This window comes from Drosophila takahashii, chromosome 3L (assembly GCF_030179915.1).
Source record: "Drosophila takahashii strain IR98-3 E-12201 chromosome 3L, DtakHiC1v2, whole genome shotgun sequence".
Taxonomy (NCBI): domain Eukaryota; kingdom Metazoa; phylum Arthropoda; class Insecta; order Diptera; family Drosophilidae; genus Drosophila; species Drosophila takahashii.
The window spans coordinates 19,636,222-19,650,604 of NC_091680.1; the positions used below are offsets into that span (position 1 = coordinate 19,636,222).

General features: G+C 41.2%; 2 protein-coding genes across 4 annotated transcripts in view; one reads left to right on the forward strand and one right to left on the reverse strand.

The window, feature by feature from the left end:
• Nucleotides 1-618, forward strand: LOC108055774 (uncharacterized). Its single transcript, XM_017139268.3, has one exon. The coding sequence runs from the start codon at nucleotides 50-52 to the stop codon at nucleotides 287-289; it is 240 nt and encodes a 79-aa protein (XP_016994757.2). The 5' UTR covers nucleotides 1-49; the 3' UTR covers nucleotides 290-618.
• An 826-nt stretch (nucleotides 619-1,444) lies between these two features.
• Nucleotides 1,445-14,383, reverse strand: part of DCX-EMAP (Doublecortin-domain-containing echinoderm-microtubule-associated protein) — a 41,640-nt gene continuing 28,701 nt past the window's right edge. For all 3 annotated transcript variants that reach the window (XM_017139281.3, XM_070215676.1, XM_070215675.1), the window contains exons 2-11: nucleotides 13,616-13,810; nucleotides 6,409-6,525; nucleotides 5,594-5,982; nucleotides 5,387-5,536; nucleotides 4,935-5,106; nucleotides 4,773-4,868; nucleotides 4,317-4,715; nucleotides 3,421-3,838; nucleotides 2,659-3,055; nucleotides 1,445-2,337 (exon numbers count right to left, since the gene is read on the reverse strand). In XM_017139281.3, the coding sequence (XP_016994770.3) occupies nucleotides 2,184-2,337; nucleotides 2,659-3,055; nucleotides 3,421-3,838; nucleotides 4,317-4,715; nucleotides 4,773-4,868; nucleotides 4,935-5,106; nucleotides 5,387-5,536; nucleotides 5,594-5,982; nucleotides 6,409-6,525; nucleotides 13,616-13,810 (2,487 nt within the window). In that variant the 3' untranslated portion in view covers nucleotides 1,445-2,183. The remainder of the gene's footprint in view (nucleotides 2,338-2,658; nucleotides 3,056-3,420; nucleotides 3,839-4,316; nucleotides 4,716-4,772; nucleotides 4,869-4,934; nucleotides 5,107-5,386; nucleotides 5,537-5,593; nucleotides 5,983-6,408; nucleotides 6,526-13,615; nucleotides 13,811-14,383) is intronic.

Here is a 14,383-nt window from a genome sequence, read left to right on the forward strand (position 1 = left end):
CGAACTACAGTTCTCCATCCGAGCAGATCATCAGTTATCATCTAGCAAAATGTTTGCCGAAACAGCTCTTATTTCCAACTTCAACGGAGTGTCGGAGAAGCAATCTCTCACCGGCGCCTCTAGCAACATGAAGAAGCTGCTAAAGACCATCAAAAAGATCTTCAAGAACTCTAAGCCTACTAAGGAGATCCCGATCTCCAACATCCTCTACTCCTGCGACACCGAGGAGGAGCACCAGAACTGGCTCAACGAACAACTGGAAGCCAGGGCAATCAGCCTTCTCTACTAAGTTCATTTGGGGCCTCCTCCTCCATCGAGTAACTGTGATGTGACCCCACTGAAAGGTCTATAATCTGCACTTCGGCTTTAAACTCCAACTGTGATGATGAGAACACGAGACTGACTGACTTGTGTGCCTCGGAAGCGACCAGCTTCCGCCAACTGTACATATCAAACTAGCTGCTAAAATGTCTTCAATAATGCTTTAATCTAGCCTAAGTTCGTAGCTGTAATCATTGTCTTCCATTAGTGTTAAGCAAAACATTGTCTTCCATGTTTGTTTGTTTAGGGTATAAAATAAGGCTAAGAATAAAAATCCCTTGAGGAAAAAACAAATTTTTATTGCATTGCTTCTTCTTTTTTTTTATTATCTTCAAAATAATCACAAAAACCATGGTTTTCTTGCAAGAAAAGGTTATACAAAAAAAAGCCAAACTTTGGTTATTAGGAATTGCAAAATCTTTTAACAAAGTAAGAAAGGGGTTTCAACTCATTTCGTATACTGCCGTCCACAGTAATTTGTGTATAATTGTGGCAGAGTTTTAGTTTTATTAAAACTATAAAAAAATATTTGGATTAAAAGACAGACTCTAATTTTTCTCAAAAAATCAGTATTTTGGCGATACAGGGGAAATATTAGACAAAAAATTGAACATCATACCTCTTCTATCTTCTAATTAAATACCCAGTCCATTGTAATTTAGAACTAACACCTTAAATCTTTGGAGATTTTTCGAAAAGTAACGGGAATCCAGATATAATATTGTTAGCTGTTCAAAACAGCTCTTGTCTTTGATTTCGGACAATTGTTTGCCTCTAAGCCAAATTCGCATATTTACCAAAAACACATATCCTGATTTTCCACCGAATTAGATCAGTATTTTCGCTGAAAAATAATAAGTTTTTCTCGCAGATTTATTAGAAAGAAAATTTCAATCTAAAAGAGTATAAGTGTAAAAGAATAAAGTAAACACAAAATACAACATTTAAAGGAAGTGACCTTCATTCCACCCCCTATTTTCAAAAGGTCGGTATTTTGCCCCAGCTCAGTGGCGCCGTTATTTCATTTCTATCGAGTTTGTTGCCAGAACTACGATGTTTGACCCGACACCTTATGAAATAAATCGATAAATGGAAAGTTGCCCGCACTTTTTGCTCCGTTTCAAACTGTTTATTTATTTCAACGCTTATAATAAAAGTTGCTATAACAATACACATTCTATATATGTATATATAAGTATATATGTTGGAAGTGCACTTGGGTTTCGTTATCCGTGATTAGGTGATTCGGGTGAGATGTATGTCTGTTGTTTGTCACTTGCTGTCTGGTTTGCTGCATTTGTTCGGAAGAGTTTCTGACAACTTTCTGGAAGATGAAGTATTTATATGCTCGTCGTTTCGTCGGTTAGGGTTATAGTTTAGGATCCACCAGTGGCATGGAGAGTTTGTTCGAGGGGCTCGAACAAATGTGGAGCGTAGGGGACAAATGCAGATGGCAAGACCGGAACGGAAGATTCAATTTCTGAGTGGAAGCCGACTTTTGGATTGCTCGATTGCTGGATTGCTGGACTGCTGGTGCTAATTGCTGGTGCGGTTTTTCTCTTTTCACAAAAACGTCTCGAAAATGTTGAATTTCTTTCGTAATACGTGCAATTATCTAATATCAATATTTTGTTTGTCTAAAACCAAAAACGGAACGCTGGCCAATTGTAGTTCGTCTAGTTCTGATTCTAGCAAGCAGTTCGCCGCCCATCTCCGAGTTCCTTGGGACAACTGGACTACTGGTAGTCCACCGAGTCGCTATCGAGGACGGTTGAGGATACCCTCGAGGCGCGCCGGTGCCAGTAGTCCGAGTAGCTGGCCTCGTACTGGGCGGCGGTGCGGTGCCACGGTGGCCATTTCAGCTATTCCTCGACAATGTCCCACACCATCAGGGACGCATCTGTGCCGCCCACGGTGATGAGTGTGTGGTCGCCGCACAGGAAACGGACGCAGGCCAGCATCCCGGAGTACACCTTCGACTCGTGGAATTCGGCGCGTGGCGAGATGCAGGGGTACCTACAAAAATTAGTTTGCAAATATTATATTTTAGTCTAAAAAGCTTAGTTATTTTAAACAAAGTAAAATATTTTAAAAAATCATACTCCCAGCTAAGTCTGACTCTATATCAAGCAAAGGCGTTTTCTATTTCTTTTAAATATTTAAATTTAAAATGTATTTTAACGAACGAAAGAACTTAATAGTCACATTTTATCAAAATAAGAAAACATCAAGGTTTCTAATCTCCCAAAATTGAATATTTTTTTCATACAAAAAATCAAAATTATCTGGGATTAGTCCTAAATCAATTTTAAAACTGAAACGGCGTCCACAACTCACCTGAATAATCTTAGATAGCCCTCGGCGTCACCGGAGGCGAGCATGTCGTGGGCGGCGGAGCGACTGCAGGTGGCGACTATGGTGTTGGTGGTGCTGTAGTAGCGGTTGCTCCACTGACCCGCCACTAGGAAGCCCACGGTGCAGTTGTTGGTCAGCCACTTGACGTCCTTCATGGCAATGGGACTGCGTTCCGGGGACAGGGACTTGGCGTCCCAGAAGAGCAGGTCAAAATCGATGGTCACCGTCTGCACAAAGTTGCCGTCCATGCTCCAGTCCAAATGAGTCAGGGGCTGCGATCCCCGGATCTTGTTCACCTTTTTGTATGAGAAGCCGTCGCGCGACACGCGGAAGAGGTAAATGCTGCCGTTCTGCGAGCCCATGGCGATCATGTCGCCGACTGGGAATGAGACGAGTTGATAATAATGAAGTAGTGAAATATTTGAAGATAGGAAAAGGAAACTAAATGATGGGCTTAAATAAGACTATATTTTTATAGGGAATATATTTTTCAATCTGAGCAAAAAACTAGAAATTAAAATTGTTTTAGAACAGTGAACAATTATTTAGTAAATTCTTAACTGATCAAAAAACGTGAGTTTAAAATTTTAAATAAATGAATAAATTTAAAATATTTATGCATCATGACAAAACAAGCATTTATTTGTTTCTTATAATTTATTTTGTGAATTTCATGAAATTAAATTGAAACATTTATAGTTCCATTTAACACTTTCAATATCTTTAATGAACTTATGATCTTACCCTGGTTGTAAGCCACACAGTTGAGGGGCGAACCGCATACCCTCAGGGTCAGCATTACTGCCCCATTTTCGCAGTTGATGACCAGCAGATGACCCTCGGTGCTGCCGGCGGCCAAGGTGCCGAAGGGATGGAAGGCCAGTGCCACGCACTCGTAGCCCGTTTGGATGGTCCAGATGAGCTTGTTCTTACGCCAGAGGGCCACGTGCTTGTCGTGCCCGGCGGTGGCGTACAGCTCGTCGTCCGGATGGGCGGCCAGTCCCCACAGCTGCCGCCCGTGGCCGAAGACCACCTGGGTGAAGCGGCGCTGCAGCGACCCCTCCAGGATGTTGTTCCGCGTGGTGCCCACGTAGATGTTCCCGTCGTTCCGCCCGGGGCGCTGCGGATAGATGGTGCGCACGCCGCCGGCGGCCTCCGGGAGCTGCGGATCCAAAAAGGTCAATTAAATATAAGTAAGTTCTCTCTAGGATTGCATTGTCTTATAAAGCTGTTTCCTTCTATAAAATGAGATTTAAGTTATGAAAAAAGTTGGATAAATTTTGATACCAAATATCATAAACTAAAATTGTTGCATTTATTATTTTATACAATTTTTAAATATTTTAAAATTATGGATTTCTGGTTTTGGTTCTAGCTCAGTTATATGTTGTTTTTAGATAAATAGGTATTAAAAATAAATATATAAAATAATAATTATTTCATATTTAAGATATAAAAGGTTTGGTTCTAAGAATATTTTGATAAGTTCGTAACATTATGACAATAATAATATATTCATTAATATATCAAACTTTAATATATAATATATCTTTAATAATTTAATTTATCCTTTGATAATTAAAATGTTAAAGCATTCAATTAAGTACTACACATTTTAACCCAATACTTTCCAATCTTACCTTAGTATCGGCAATCTTCTTGTAGTTCTGCAGGGAGTCCCAGGCGGCGATCTTGCGATCCTTCTCGCCGCCGGAGAGTAGAGTGCCCTCGCCCAGCATGATCAGGCAGCCGATGCCCTTGTTGTGGGCCTCGAACTCCGTGCGGACGAAGTAGGCGCCATCGGAGTCAACCGAATAGATAGTGATGAAGCCATCCGAGTCCGCCGTGATCACATCGCCATCGGGTTCGAACTGCACACTGGTGACATGGGAGCGCGATGGCTGCTTCACGATGTCCGTGCGCTCAAAGAAGCCATCCTTGCGCCGGTGCCAAAAGGCCAGGTGGCCTCGTCCATGGGTGATGATTAGATTATCGTCCAGCGGGTGGAAGGCCGCTCCCGACAGTCCCTCCTGCAGGGTCTGTAATTGAGTCGAGAATTAGGGGGCGTCTTAAGTGGGTCGGCTTAGTCGACTTACGGCCACTTTGCCCAGCAGGTGACCCCACTGCCACTGCCACACGGACAGGATGCTCTCGCGTCCGCTGTCCACTGCCAGTATGTAGCTGCCTCCGTTCTGCAAGGAAATCTCGTGGGTTATCCCCTTCCCTAATTGGGTGTACATATTGGGCGCATTACTCACCAGCTGCGAGAAGGCCACGGCGGTTACCCCGCTATCGAGTTCGCCCATGCCAAAGACGTAGAGCGTCTGCAGGGACTCGGTGCTCCAGATGCGAACGTGCGCCTGCGACTTGCGATCTCGTCCTGCCTTCTGACCTGAGGCCACCAGCTCTCTGGAGGGATGCACATCCATGCTGGAAGAAGGAAATACCATCTTAATACAAATTCACATTTTTAGTATAACTTAGTATTTTTATTTTTATACAACATTTAACTTTATACTTTTTTAAATCACAAGGATGCTGAAATTCTTTTTACTTATCTACATATGTGAGAAAGACTGAGAGTCTTTAAAGATTATTAAAATATTTTTTTAAATAAGCACCTGGCATTAAAATATATTAATTAAGTTAGGTACTCATATATTTGCCCTTTCTTTTTTTTTTTTTAAATGTAATAATATTTATTAATTACCACATGATATCCTCGGTGTGTCCCGTGTAATGCCTCTGGGCATCCTCGTCGCGATCGAAGAGCACGGCCACGGCGGCCACGTAGTAAAGCAGCTCTCCGGAGGGCAAAACCCAAAGATTGCGCCGCGCATCGATGCCGCGGTAGCCATGGCTAAAAAAAGGTCACAACATAACAAAGAATTTATTAAATTTATTTCACAATACTTACACCCATTGGAGCTGAAGCTTTTTGTCCGGCGGGGAGTTGTCCGCCGGCGCATGGTGGACGGGCGGATAGAAGGTGCGCCGCAGCCCCCGGATGGTGACCTTGGTGGGCTCCTCCTTCATGATGTCCAGCATCGTGTATTCGCCGTTCGGCCGCAGGATCTCGCTTTCCGGAGCGTAAAGGATTCGCGGCCGGCTCTTGCTCCTCGGGCGGGCTCCGCGCAGCGGAACCTTGGGCAGCTCGTCCGTGGGTAAAATGGGGGCGGCGGCCACCACCGAGGGGCGGGATCTGGAACGCCGGATGGGGGAGCCGGCAATCAGGGCCGTTCCCGTGGCCAGGTAAAAGGTGTCCACGTCGGCGAACTCGTTACGCAGCTGGGAGAAACTGCGAACCTAAAAATATCACATTCCGATTTAGTAAATAATATAATATTCGATAGTGGATCAACACATATATTGTATAGATGAAAAATAATTTTAATTGCGAGTTTTGCATTTTATTTAACCTAAAACCGACTTTGTTACAGATATTTTATTACTTTTATTTTGTGAAAAATTGCAATAGCTGGTATATTTAATAGGTACGTTTTAAAGTATTTTGTTTTTTATTTGTAATATTGATTTCTTTCAATTCCTACTTTTGGTTAAAAAAAAACCCACAATGGATGACCAATTTGGGTTTTTTGTTTACTATGCGTGAGGGCTGAGAGAGCAATTTGTCAAATCATTTTGCAAGTCGGCTAAGTTCGGGTCTTCATTAAGTTATTAGGCCGTGTCAAGGTCGTGCGGTTAGCAGCCCACCCCCGGAAATCCACATACCTCCTGGCCAGTGCCTGTGTACATTTTCTTTGCTCCGTTAATTTTCAGCACTTGACCCAAATCCTCGAGTACTTCCTCAAATGGCTGCGAGGTGCGTAGGTTCAACAAAACGCGGCACTGAAAGGGGAAAAAGAGGGGTGGTGGTGATATAGCATGAGTATATAGATTTGTATATGTGTAAAATCACGTGTTAAATCTGGACGGGTAATTAGTCTGGCAAGTAGCTACATATGTACCAGGGGGCCTTTCAACACATTTTACTTGACCTGCGGTCAAAAATTTAGTCATGGCACGCAACTTCCGTTTAGTGGCCTCCATTCCCCTCCCCATTTTAGTAATGCTTATAATTATATGTTGTCGTCGACTCGCGTCCTCGTCGCATCCTCGGCCACATCCACTTTTCTTTGACGCGCGCCCCACCAATCGAGTCTGTGACCCAGTTTGCGTTTTCTTTTCTTTTAATGTTGAGTAGGGATATAGAACTTAAAGAAAATTTGTGACACAGGAAAGTCAGTACATTTTAGATTTATTTTAAAAAATATATTGTGAATAAAATGATAATGTATTTCTAAATGTTGTTCTTAGATATATAAAAAAGTCAAGAAAAATAATAAAGTTCCTCAAGTACTTAAATAATTTTGTTGCGAAGTTTAATTTGAATAGCTGACCAATTTGAATGATTTTTTCTCTGTGCAGCAGCATTGTTTGCCTTCGCCCCATTGTACGCATGGTTATTGTTGTTGCACTCGAGCTTTTCCGCTCATAATTGGGTCCACCCCATGGAAAGCCCCCCACCCACAAGCACCACAATGAAGGCCACGCTTTGTTGCATTTGTTGGCTGACGCTTGACTTTGGCTTTTCTGCTTTCGCTGCTTATTTTTCAAGTGGAACACTCGAGTTTTAATGACCTTCAGGGCCTTGATAACAGTTATTCACGCGTGTTAAAGAAGAATTTGTCTCTCCACTTTTGCCAGCATCTCCATCATCGTTTCCCTATTATTAGGGACTCGCATAGAATTAAAGCAGCTGCCATGGAAGTTTTTATTTGGTGAAAAAGGACGAGGACCTGGACGAGGACCAGAGACAACGATAAACTTTCGCCGTTGTCTGGCCGGCTCGGTTTAATTTATGTATTTAGTTTGGCTTCGAAAAAGGCGTCCGTTTAATGGTTTTATGTCCGTGTTGAGTGGTTTTCCCCCCGCACATCGGTGCCACTTAATTTTTCCACCCAGGTCGGACTGATTGTCGGCAAACAGTAAAAAAAAAGTATAAACCCCGGTCTCTAACTTTTCCCTTCTCCCCCGAAAATCACGCATTTATCCAGCTCATTTCGAAGTTTTTGGTGAAAAAGTTGAAAATTTGACTTTTTGCTAGGCTTGACCGAGTATTACAACTTTTTCAGTGAATTTGTGAATCAATTATAATTATCATCGAAGTAGGCCGAGAACTATCAGTGGCAGTAAAAGTTTTGCTGACAGCAGTTGGTTTTTTATTTTTAAAAGTTTGCTTTTCGGCTTGGATATTTTTTAGCTACTTTTCTAGAAAATTTTTTAAATGCTCTTACATGTTTCTATTTGGTTAAGAGCAAACATTAATTTTTGAAAACCCGTTACGCTTTCAACTTCATCGGAAATGTTATTACTTTTCCTTGCCTTTTGCAGCCCTTTTTTACGGTTAGCAATTTGATTTAGAGTGACGGCCATTTCGACTACCGAAACGCATGTCTTTTATGGGTCGTTAGGTGGACTGGTTCAGGTGTATTTGGGCCAATTCGAGCCGGACCGCACCGGACCCCATGGACTGTGCCTCTATTTATCACAATTTATTTATGGTTTATCAAAGCGTAGCACCTGCGACACAATTGTCCGGCAAAAATGTTTTCAAATTCAAATGGTGATGGAAGAGTTGGGCCTTTCATCAAATAAATGGGGATTTTGCAAGGCCATCTTCGGCTTACTTTAAAGTTGGCCTTCCGTCTCTAGAAGTTCGGTGTTAAAATTGATAAATTTAATATAATGGCCAAATCTCATTATTCTATGAATTTAATTTTGATTTAAATACTTGCATAAATATATTTAAGTAATTTTTGGTCATTGAGCTGGTAAGGCAATAAAGCCAATGTCCATTAGGCAAATTATTTCACCATTTGGCATTAAATTGCTGCTGCACATGGGTAAAGTTTTCCTAAACTTTTCTTTCGGCAGCCCAATCGACTGTCACTTAATTTGCTGGAAAATTAATTGACAGGACAGAAGCCGAAAAGATGCTTTTAATAATTTAGTGCAATGCATTTCGGGCCCGAAAGGCTGCAGACTGTCGATGTGTTTGCCATAAATTATGCATGAATGTGTCTCCGTCGCTCCCTTTTTGCACACACCCCCGCACAAATGGGCACTTGGGCACTGGGGAGCCATTGCCATTCAGAGGCTGAAGATGCCTTGATGAGGCATATGGGCTCCGGACATGGACTATAAACAAATATAATTATGTGAGCAAATAATTACATTATCGGCTACGTCGCCAGCTGCAATCACGTGACCCCAAACAAATGGCGTTTGTTAAGCCAATTACGTGCACTTTTCGTAGGCGGTAGCAGGTGGGAATCGGCCGAGGAGAAGCTGGCAAACAGCTGCCGGAAGGAAATGGCCAGGACCTCCGTTCTCCCTTCGTCATGTGTGTGTGTGTGAGTGTGTGATTTAAATTGTCAGCATTTCTCCTCGTCTGGAAAACTGTGCTGGTTTTTCAGGCATTCAATCGCTCGGCCGCCGCACGGTTGATTTAATCTCGGTGACGTCAAAACCATGCAAATTTTCCAAATATTTTCGTTTGCGGCAACTTCTCCTTCCTTTCTCACCCATCTCCACACACACAAAGGAATTCCAATAAAATACAAACATGCATAAAACAAAAGACATTAAACTGCAGCGCGGCTGTCGTCCGTATTGTTGTCAACTTTCGTAGAGTTGCATAAAGGGAACACAAGTAATTTAAATGAAAAACACAAGACCAAAGAGTTAAGAACCGAAAGCGATTGCAGTGCGGTATGTGGAAATTAGGCCAGGATATTATGTAAAGAAAGAAAAATACATCTTTAATTTGCATTTCCTTATTGCATTTTAAGTTGTTTAAATAGTGCAATATATATTTAAATTTAAATATTTTTCTTTTCTCCTTTTGTTGATGTAAGTGTCAAGAGGTCTCTTCTCATGGCCTCTTAGTCAATTTGCAAATTCTTCCAAGTAGCTCTTCCATTTATTGAAAATTCCCTTACAGGCCTAGCAATTCAAATCCAAGTATTCAGCTAGTAGAGCGTATTCCTGGGATATGCAAGCTGAGACCATTCTTTGAGCGGTTTTTTGCGCTTCGAGCTTGCTTACATATTCCCTGCCTTTTTCTGTTTGCCTTCTATGAACGTACACATGAAAGGGAGAATGTCAGGTGAGTCTGCTGTCTTTGTTTCCCTTTCCCACCAGCTTTCCACTGTTCAATGCCCCTGTGGCGTATACGATATGAAAAAATTGATCCCCTGTGCATGCTCGATATTCGGTTACAGAGAAAAAAGTCAGTATTTTTATTTTTTTAGAAAAAATGGCTTTATATAGGATAGGTTTCGGATTTATATGTTTAATAAATAGAAAGCATTCTAACAATATTATGATGAACTTATCTTTAATATTCGATTTCCAATTTTTTATTTAAAAACCATTTTTCCTTGTGTACTCGAAAACCCATTTCAATGTGTTCATAAACACATAATACCCAAAAAGCCCAAAGTTTCTCCTAGTACGTCAAACACGTAAGCTGCAAGTTGAAAAAGTCAAACAACAAAGTGCAGTGCGACACGTTGCACTTTAGTTTGCCAAATATCCGAGCCCCGTACACTGCGATCGGGTGATATATAAGTATGTACATTGTGCAGTCGAGGGACCGCCAATATTGAGTAGCCTGCCATTATGCATAGCCATTTATTGCGGCTTTCAATTGCATTACCCCGGCGAACACTTGATGTGGCTACAGATATATAGATGTCGATGCTGATGTAGATGTGCAGCCCAGACACAAACAAAACAAATAAACACAAACATGGGACTCTCGGCAGACTGGGACACACAATACAGACATGGTCTCAGACAAAAAGTGGGCGGTGGAAAGTGTGAACAGTGTTAAAAAGTAAGACAAAATATTTCGAAAATTAGACATATTATAAAGTACTTTAAAAAGGTTGTTGGTGGTAGAAAGTTAAATAATATAATTTAAAGAAACAGTTAAAATTTCTTAATTCCAAAAAGTTCCTAATTTTATTATAAATATTTTTTTTCATTTTGCCAAATTTTAAACATTTAATTTTATTACTGTTCAGAAGAAATATTTTTTAAAGCTTGGATAAAAATATTAGTAAATATTTTGACAATAAAAAATTTGTTAAAAAGGTTATGCTTGAACAATATTTCTTCCTTTAAAATAAATATAATTTAATTGATAAAACAGCAATAATGGTTGCAATAATCCGGCATAACAAAGACCCTTTTTATGCAAATGGCGAATAAAGAACTATTTGCATTTGCTGATGGTGATGAAAAATGGTAGACTCCTCTGAGATATTCGCATTCCCAACATTTCCCACCCTACTGTGCTTTGAGTTTTAGGGACGTGGAACTTGGAGCTGCGGGTAATGTACGTGTAATGCAATCGGCGCCAGCACCGACTCACCGCGGAGTACACAATACCCCGGCATATATTTGTGTATATTTTCGCCAGGACTTCGTTGTCGGTCGTGGAACGAGTCGAACGAGGAGCGACATGTCCTTGGCCTTGGTCAATGAGCGCGTGCTGAGTTGGGTTCAACGGCGGCTACAAACACTATGACTACTACAATTTCCTCTTTCGCTTTTGTTGTCGGTTGTACTTTGGTCAAATTTGCATTGCAAACTCCATTAGGGGTGTCTCGTAAGTGGCGGGGCAAATCGGAAAATCGGAAAAGCGACGACTGCCTTTGTTTTCTGCCCCTTCCTTGCGCTTCGCTCTCTGCCATTGTCTTGGCCATTAATGAGATTCGATTTGGGCTCGGCCAACATCCCCGGCAGACGGCAGACGGGCCGGGCCAAAGTACCTGTCACGGGGCTTAGGCCGCCCTTTAATTGGCCCGATCAGGTGCGGCCTTCGCCAAGGCTGCAGCCCACGTGCTGAAAGGTGCCGAAACGCCCACGACGTAAAATGTACTTTTGATTCATAAAACTGCACGAATGCCTCACCTCGGACGGCTGCAAAACAAGGGGCTTCAGAAATGTTACTTGCACTTAGCGAAATTACCATAGAACGTTACTACGACAACGAACGAGGGAGAGAGAAGACGATGCGGCCACCTTTGTAGTGCCGAAGCCAATTCATATTTTAAAGGCATTTTCGTAATAATAACATAAATTACGAGTACGGGTGTGGCGCAGCGAGAGTGGAAGAGTTATGGGGCCGTACACCTGACTAAAAAGTTTTTGCCAGGCCTTCCCTCGTTATTCCCTTTAAAAGGGTAGTATAGATTCGAGACACAAGTTGATCCTATCATTAGAATTTCTAATATCTAAATTGCATCCTAAAAGATTAGTTTATAATATTATTAGAACTTCTAATGTCTAAATTAGATACTCATCAAAGAAATATGCATCCTAAAAGATTAGTTTTTCTGAAGCAGAGATGAAGATCTGTAAACCAGACTTTTAAAAAAGATTACAAAATATAAGAAAACATAAAAAAACAAAAAAATATAAAATAATAACAAGGTAAGTGTAGTCCCTACAAAATCTAGGATTTATTAAAGATAAGTTCTTATTTTATTTATTTTACAAAGTTTTTGCCATCATTTCATAATTAAATTTTAATATTAACTTCACTTAAAACTTTACTTTTTGCTTTGCAAGAGTGTTTTGGATCTCGAGTCCCGATTTACAAATTTCTTTCGAGTTTTTCCTTTTGGCATTTTTTTTTTGCTTTTCTTGTTTTTGTATGTCAGCGGAAATTACCAAATTGACCGTGGCTTCAATTTTGTTGCTGTTTGCTGCTGGCTGTTGGCCCGACTCTCTGGCTGCATACAATAAAATACAAATTACAGACAATTGATTTTCCATATGATTGCCGCGGAGTGGAGCCCCCGAAAGTAGGCAAAGGTTAATTGCAGACTTCTGGCGGACTGCAGCCCACACTAAAAAAAACGAACTGAATGTCAAAGTGGGCGCCTTTTTTTAGGGATTCATAAAACTTTAATCATGGCACTCGGGACATTGCATAAATAAAATGTAAATTATAATTTCGCAGTCAAAAGCCGAATATAAAAAAACGGGGAAATGCATTTGAAAAATGGCAACCGCAACTAATGACGTCCCCGAGGGGCAATCCAAGAACTGAAGCGCTGAAAAACACATCAAAGTGGTTTCCTTCTCTGCGGATTGGTTAAAATAAAATGTCAAATTATTTATGGACAGAATCCTTTAATGACAGTTAAGTCAGTTGGGTCGTGGATTGCTGAAAAAATAAATACACTCCGCTGACCATAAAATATTGATGGCAAATATTTATACAAATAAAAGCGAATCGGTTTGGCTCTCGACTCCGAGTTGGCCTGCATTTTTTGCACCACCCACCCGCCAGAGAAGTGGAAAAGTAAACGTCCCGCAAAATGCCAGTTCACAATTCGCGAGGACAGGTGGTGCATCCACATAGATATGCATATTTACCCGCCTCACGTGGACTGAGCTGTCCGCATTCCTGCCTTAAATATTTAAGCTCACTTTTTATATTTGCTCAAAATATTTGCACGGCTTTGGCATATTTCATCGAGCACTTTGCATAAATTTCAATAAACTTTATAGGCCTCTCCACCGCCCGGTGCTCTAATGCAATAGTCAAACATAAATTTACATAAATATTGCAGGCCGATGCGCGCTTTAATCGCGGCAATTAAAACATTTGCACAACGCATCGCTGCCCAGGCACAAATACAAACGAAATTGCGAAAATAGCGAAAATGCCGCAATCGTTGGGAAAATGCAAGGCACGAGGTGCAATTTTCATTCTGCCCCTTTCCCCGCCTTCGACCAAAAATATTTTTGTGCATTGTTGATGACGTGGGCTTGCCGAAACGATAAATACGGCATGGGAGTGGGAGATTGGAGTTGGCGGGAAATGCCCCCCACTTGCAGGACTTTCAGGACTCACCTGCACCGAATGATCCAAATTATTGATGATGCGTATCACACGGCCGGCGCTGCGCTTTATCGAGCCTGATGTGGTCGATAATGTGCCCAAATCCGCTTCCATTATTGAGGGCTTCCGACTGGCGGGCTTGGAGCCCCATCCCTGATTTCCAGGCGACGCATACCACATCCCGTTCTTCTTGCCGTAGCTGGCAGGCTGTCCGGAAAATACAGAGCAGAGTGGGAGAGTGGATGTGAGAAACAAATAAATAGTAAAAGTACGTGCGAATGGTTGAATTTTCGGCATTGACTAGTATCCCATCACCAGAGATGTGGCGGTAACTCATATAAGTATATGAAATAGGTACAAAGTTGCAGCCAAAAGTTATTCTTAGTTCTGGGAAAGGGAGATCCTAGTTCACAGGTGAATTCCGCAACTATTTTTTACAAATTTATTCTTCTGAGAGTTATTTATTATTTGAAAAATAAATTCAGCAATTTTACAAGATCATTATAGATTTAATTTACTTACATTTAAGTTACAAAAATATTAAGGAAATAGTTTGATTAAAATTATAATATTTTTCAAAATGCAGACTGTCTAAGTATACTATTTATAATTATGTGTAAGAACGATTCTCTTCGTATCCCCGATATAATTAAGTACCAATGTTTAAAAGTAAAACTCCCAAGATACTTCCCATCACTGCCCAGCAAATCCCTCTCCCCCTCGATATATTGTGCGTACGTATATGCCATTTACAGATTGCTGGCATCGCGGCTTTCGTGA

Coding starts and splice junctions, on each gene's coding strand:
- LOC108055774 (XM_017139268.3), top strand. CDS start 50: ATGTTTGCCGAAACAGCTCTTATTTCCAACTTCAACGGAGTGTCGGAG.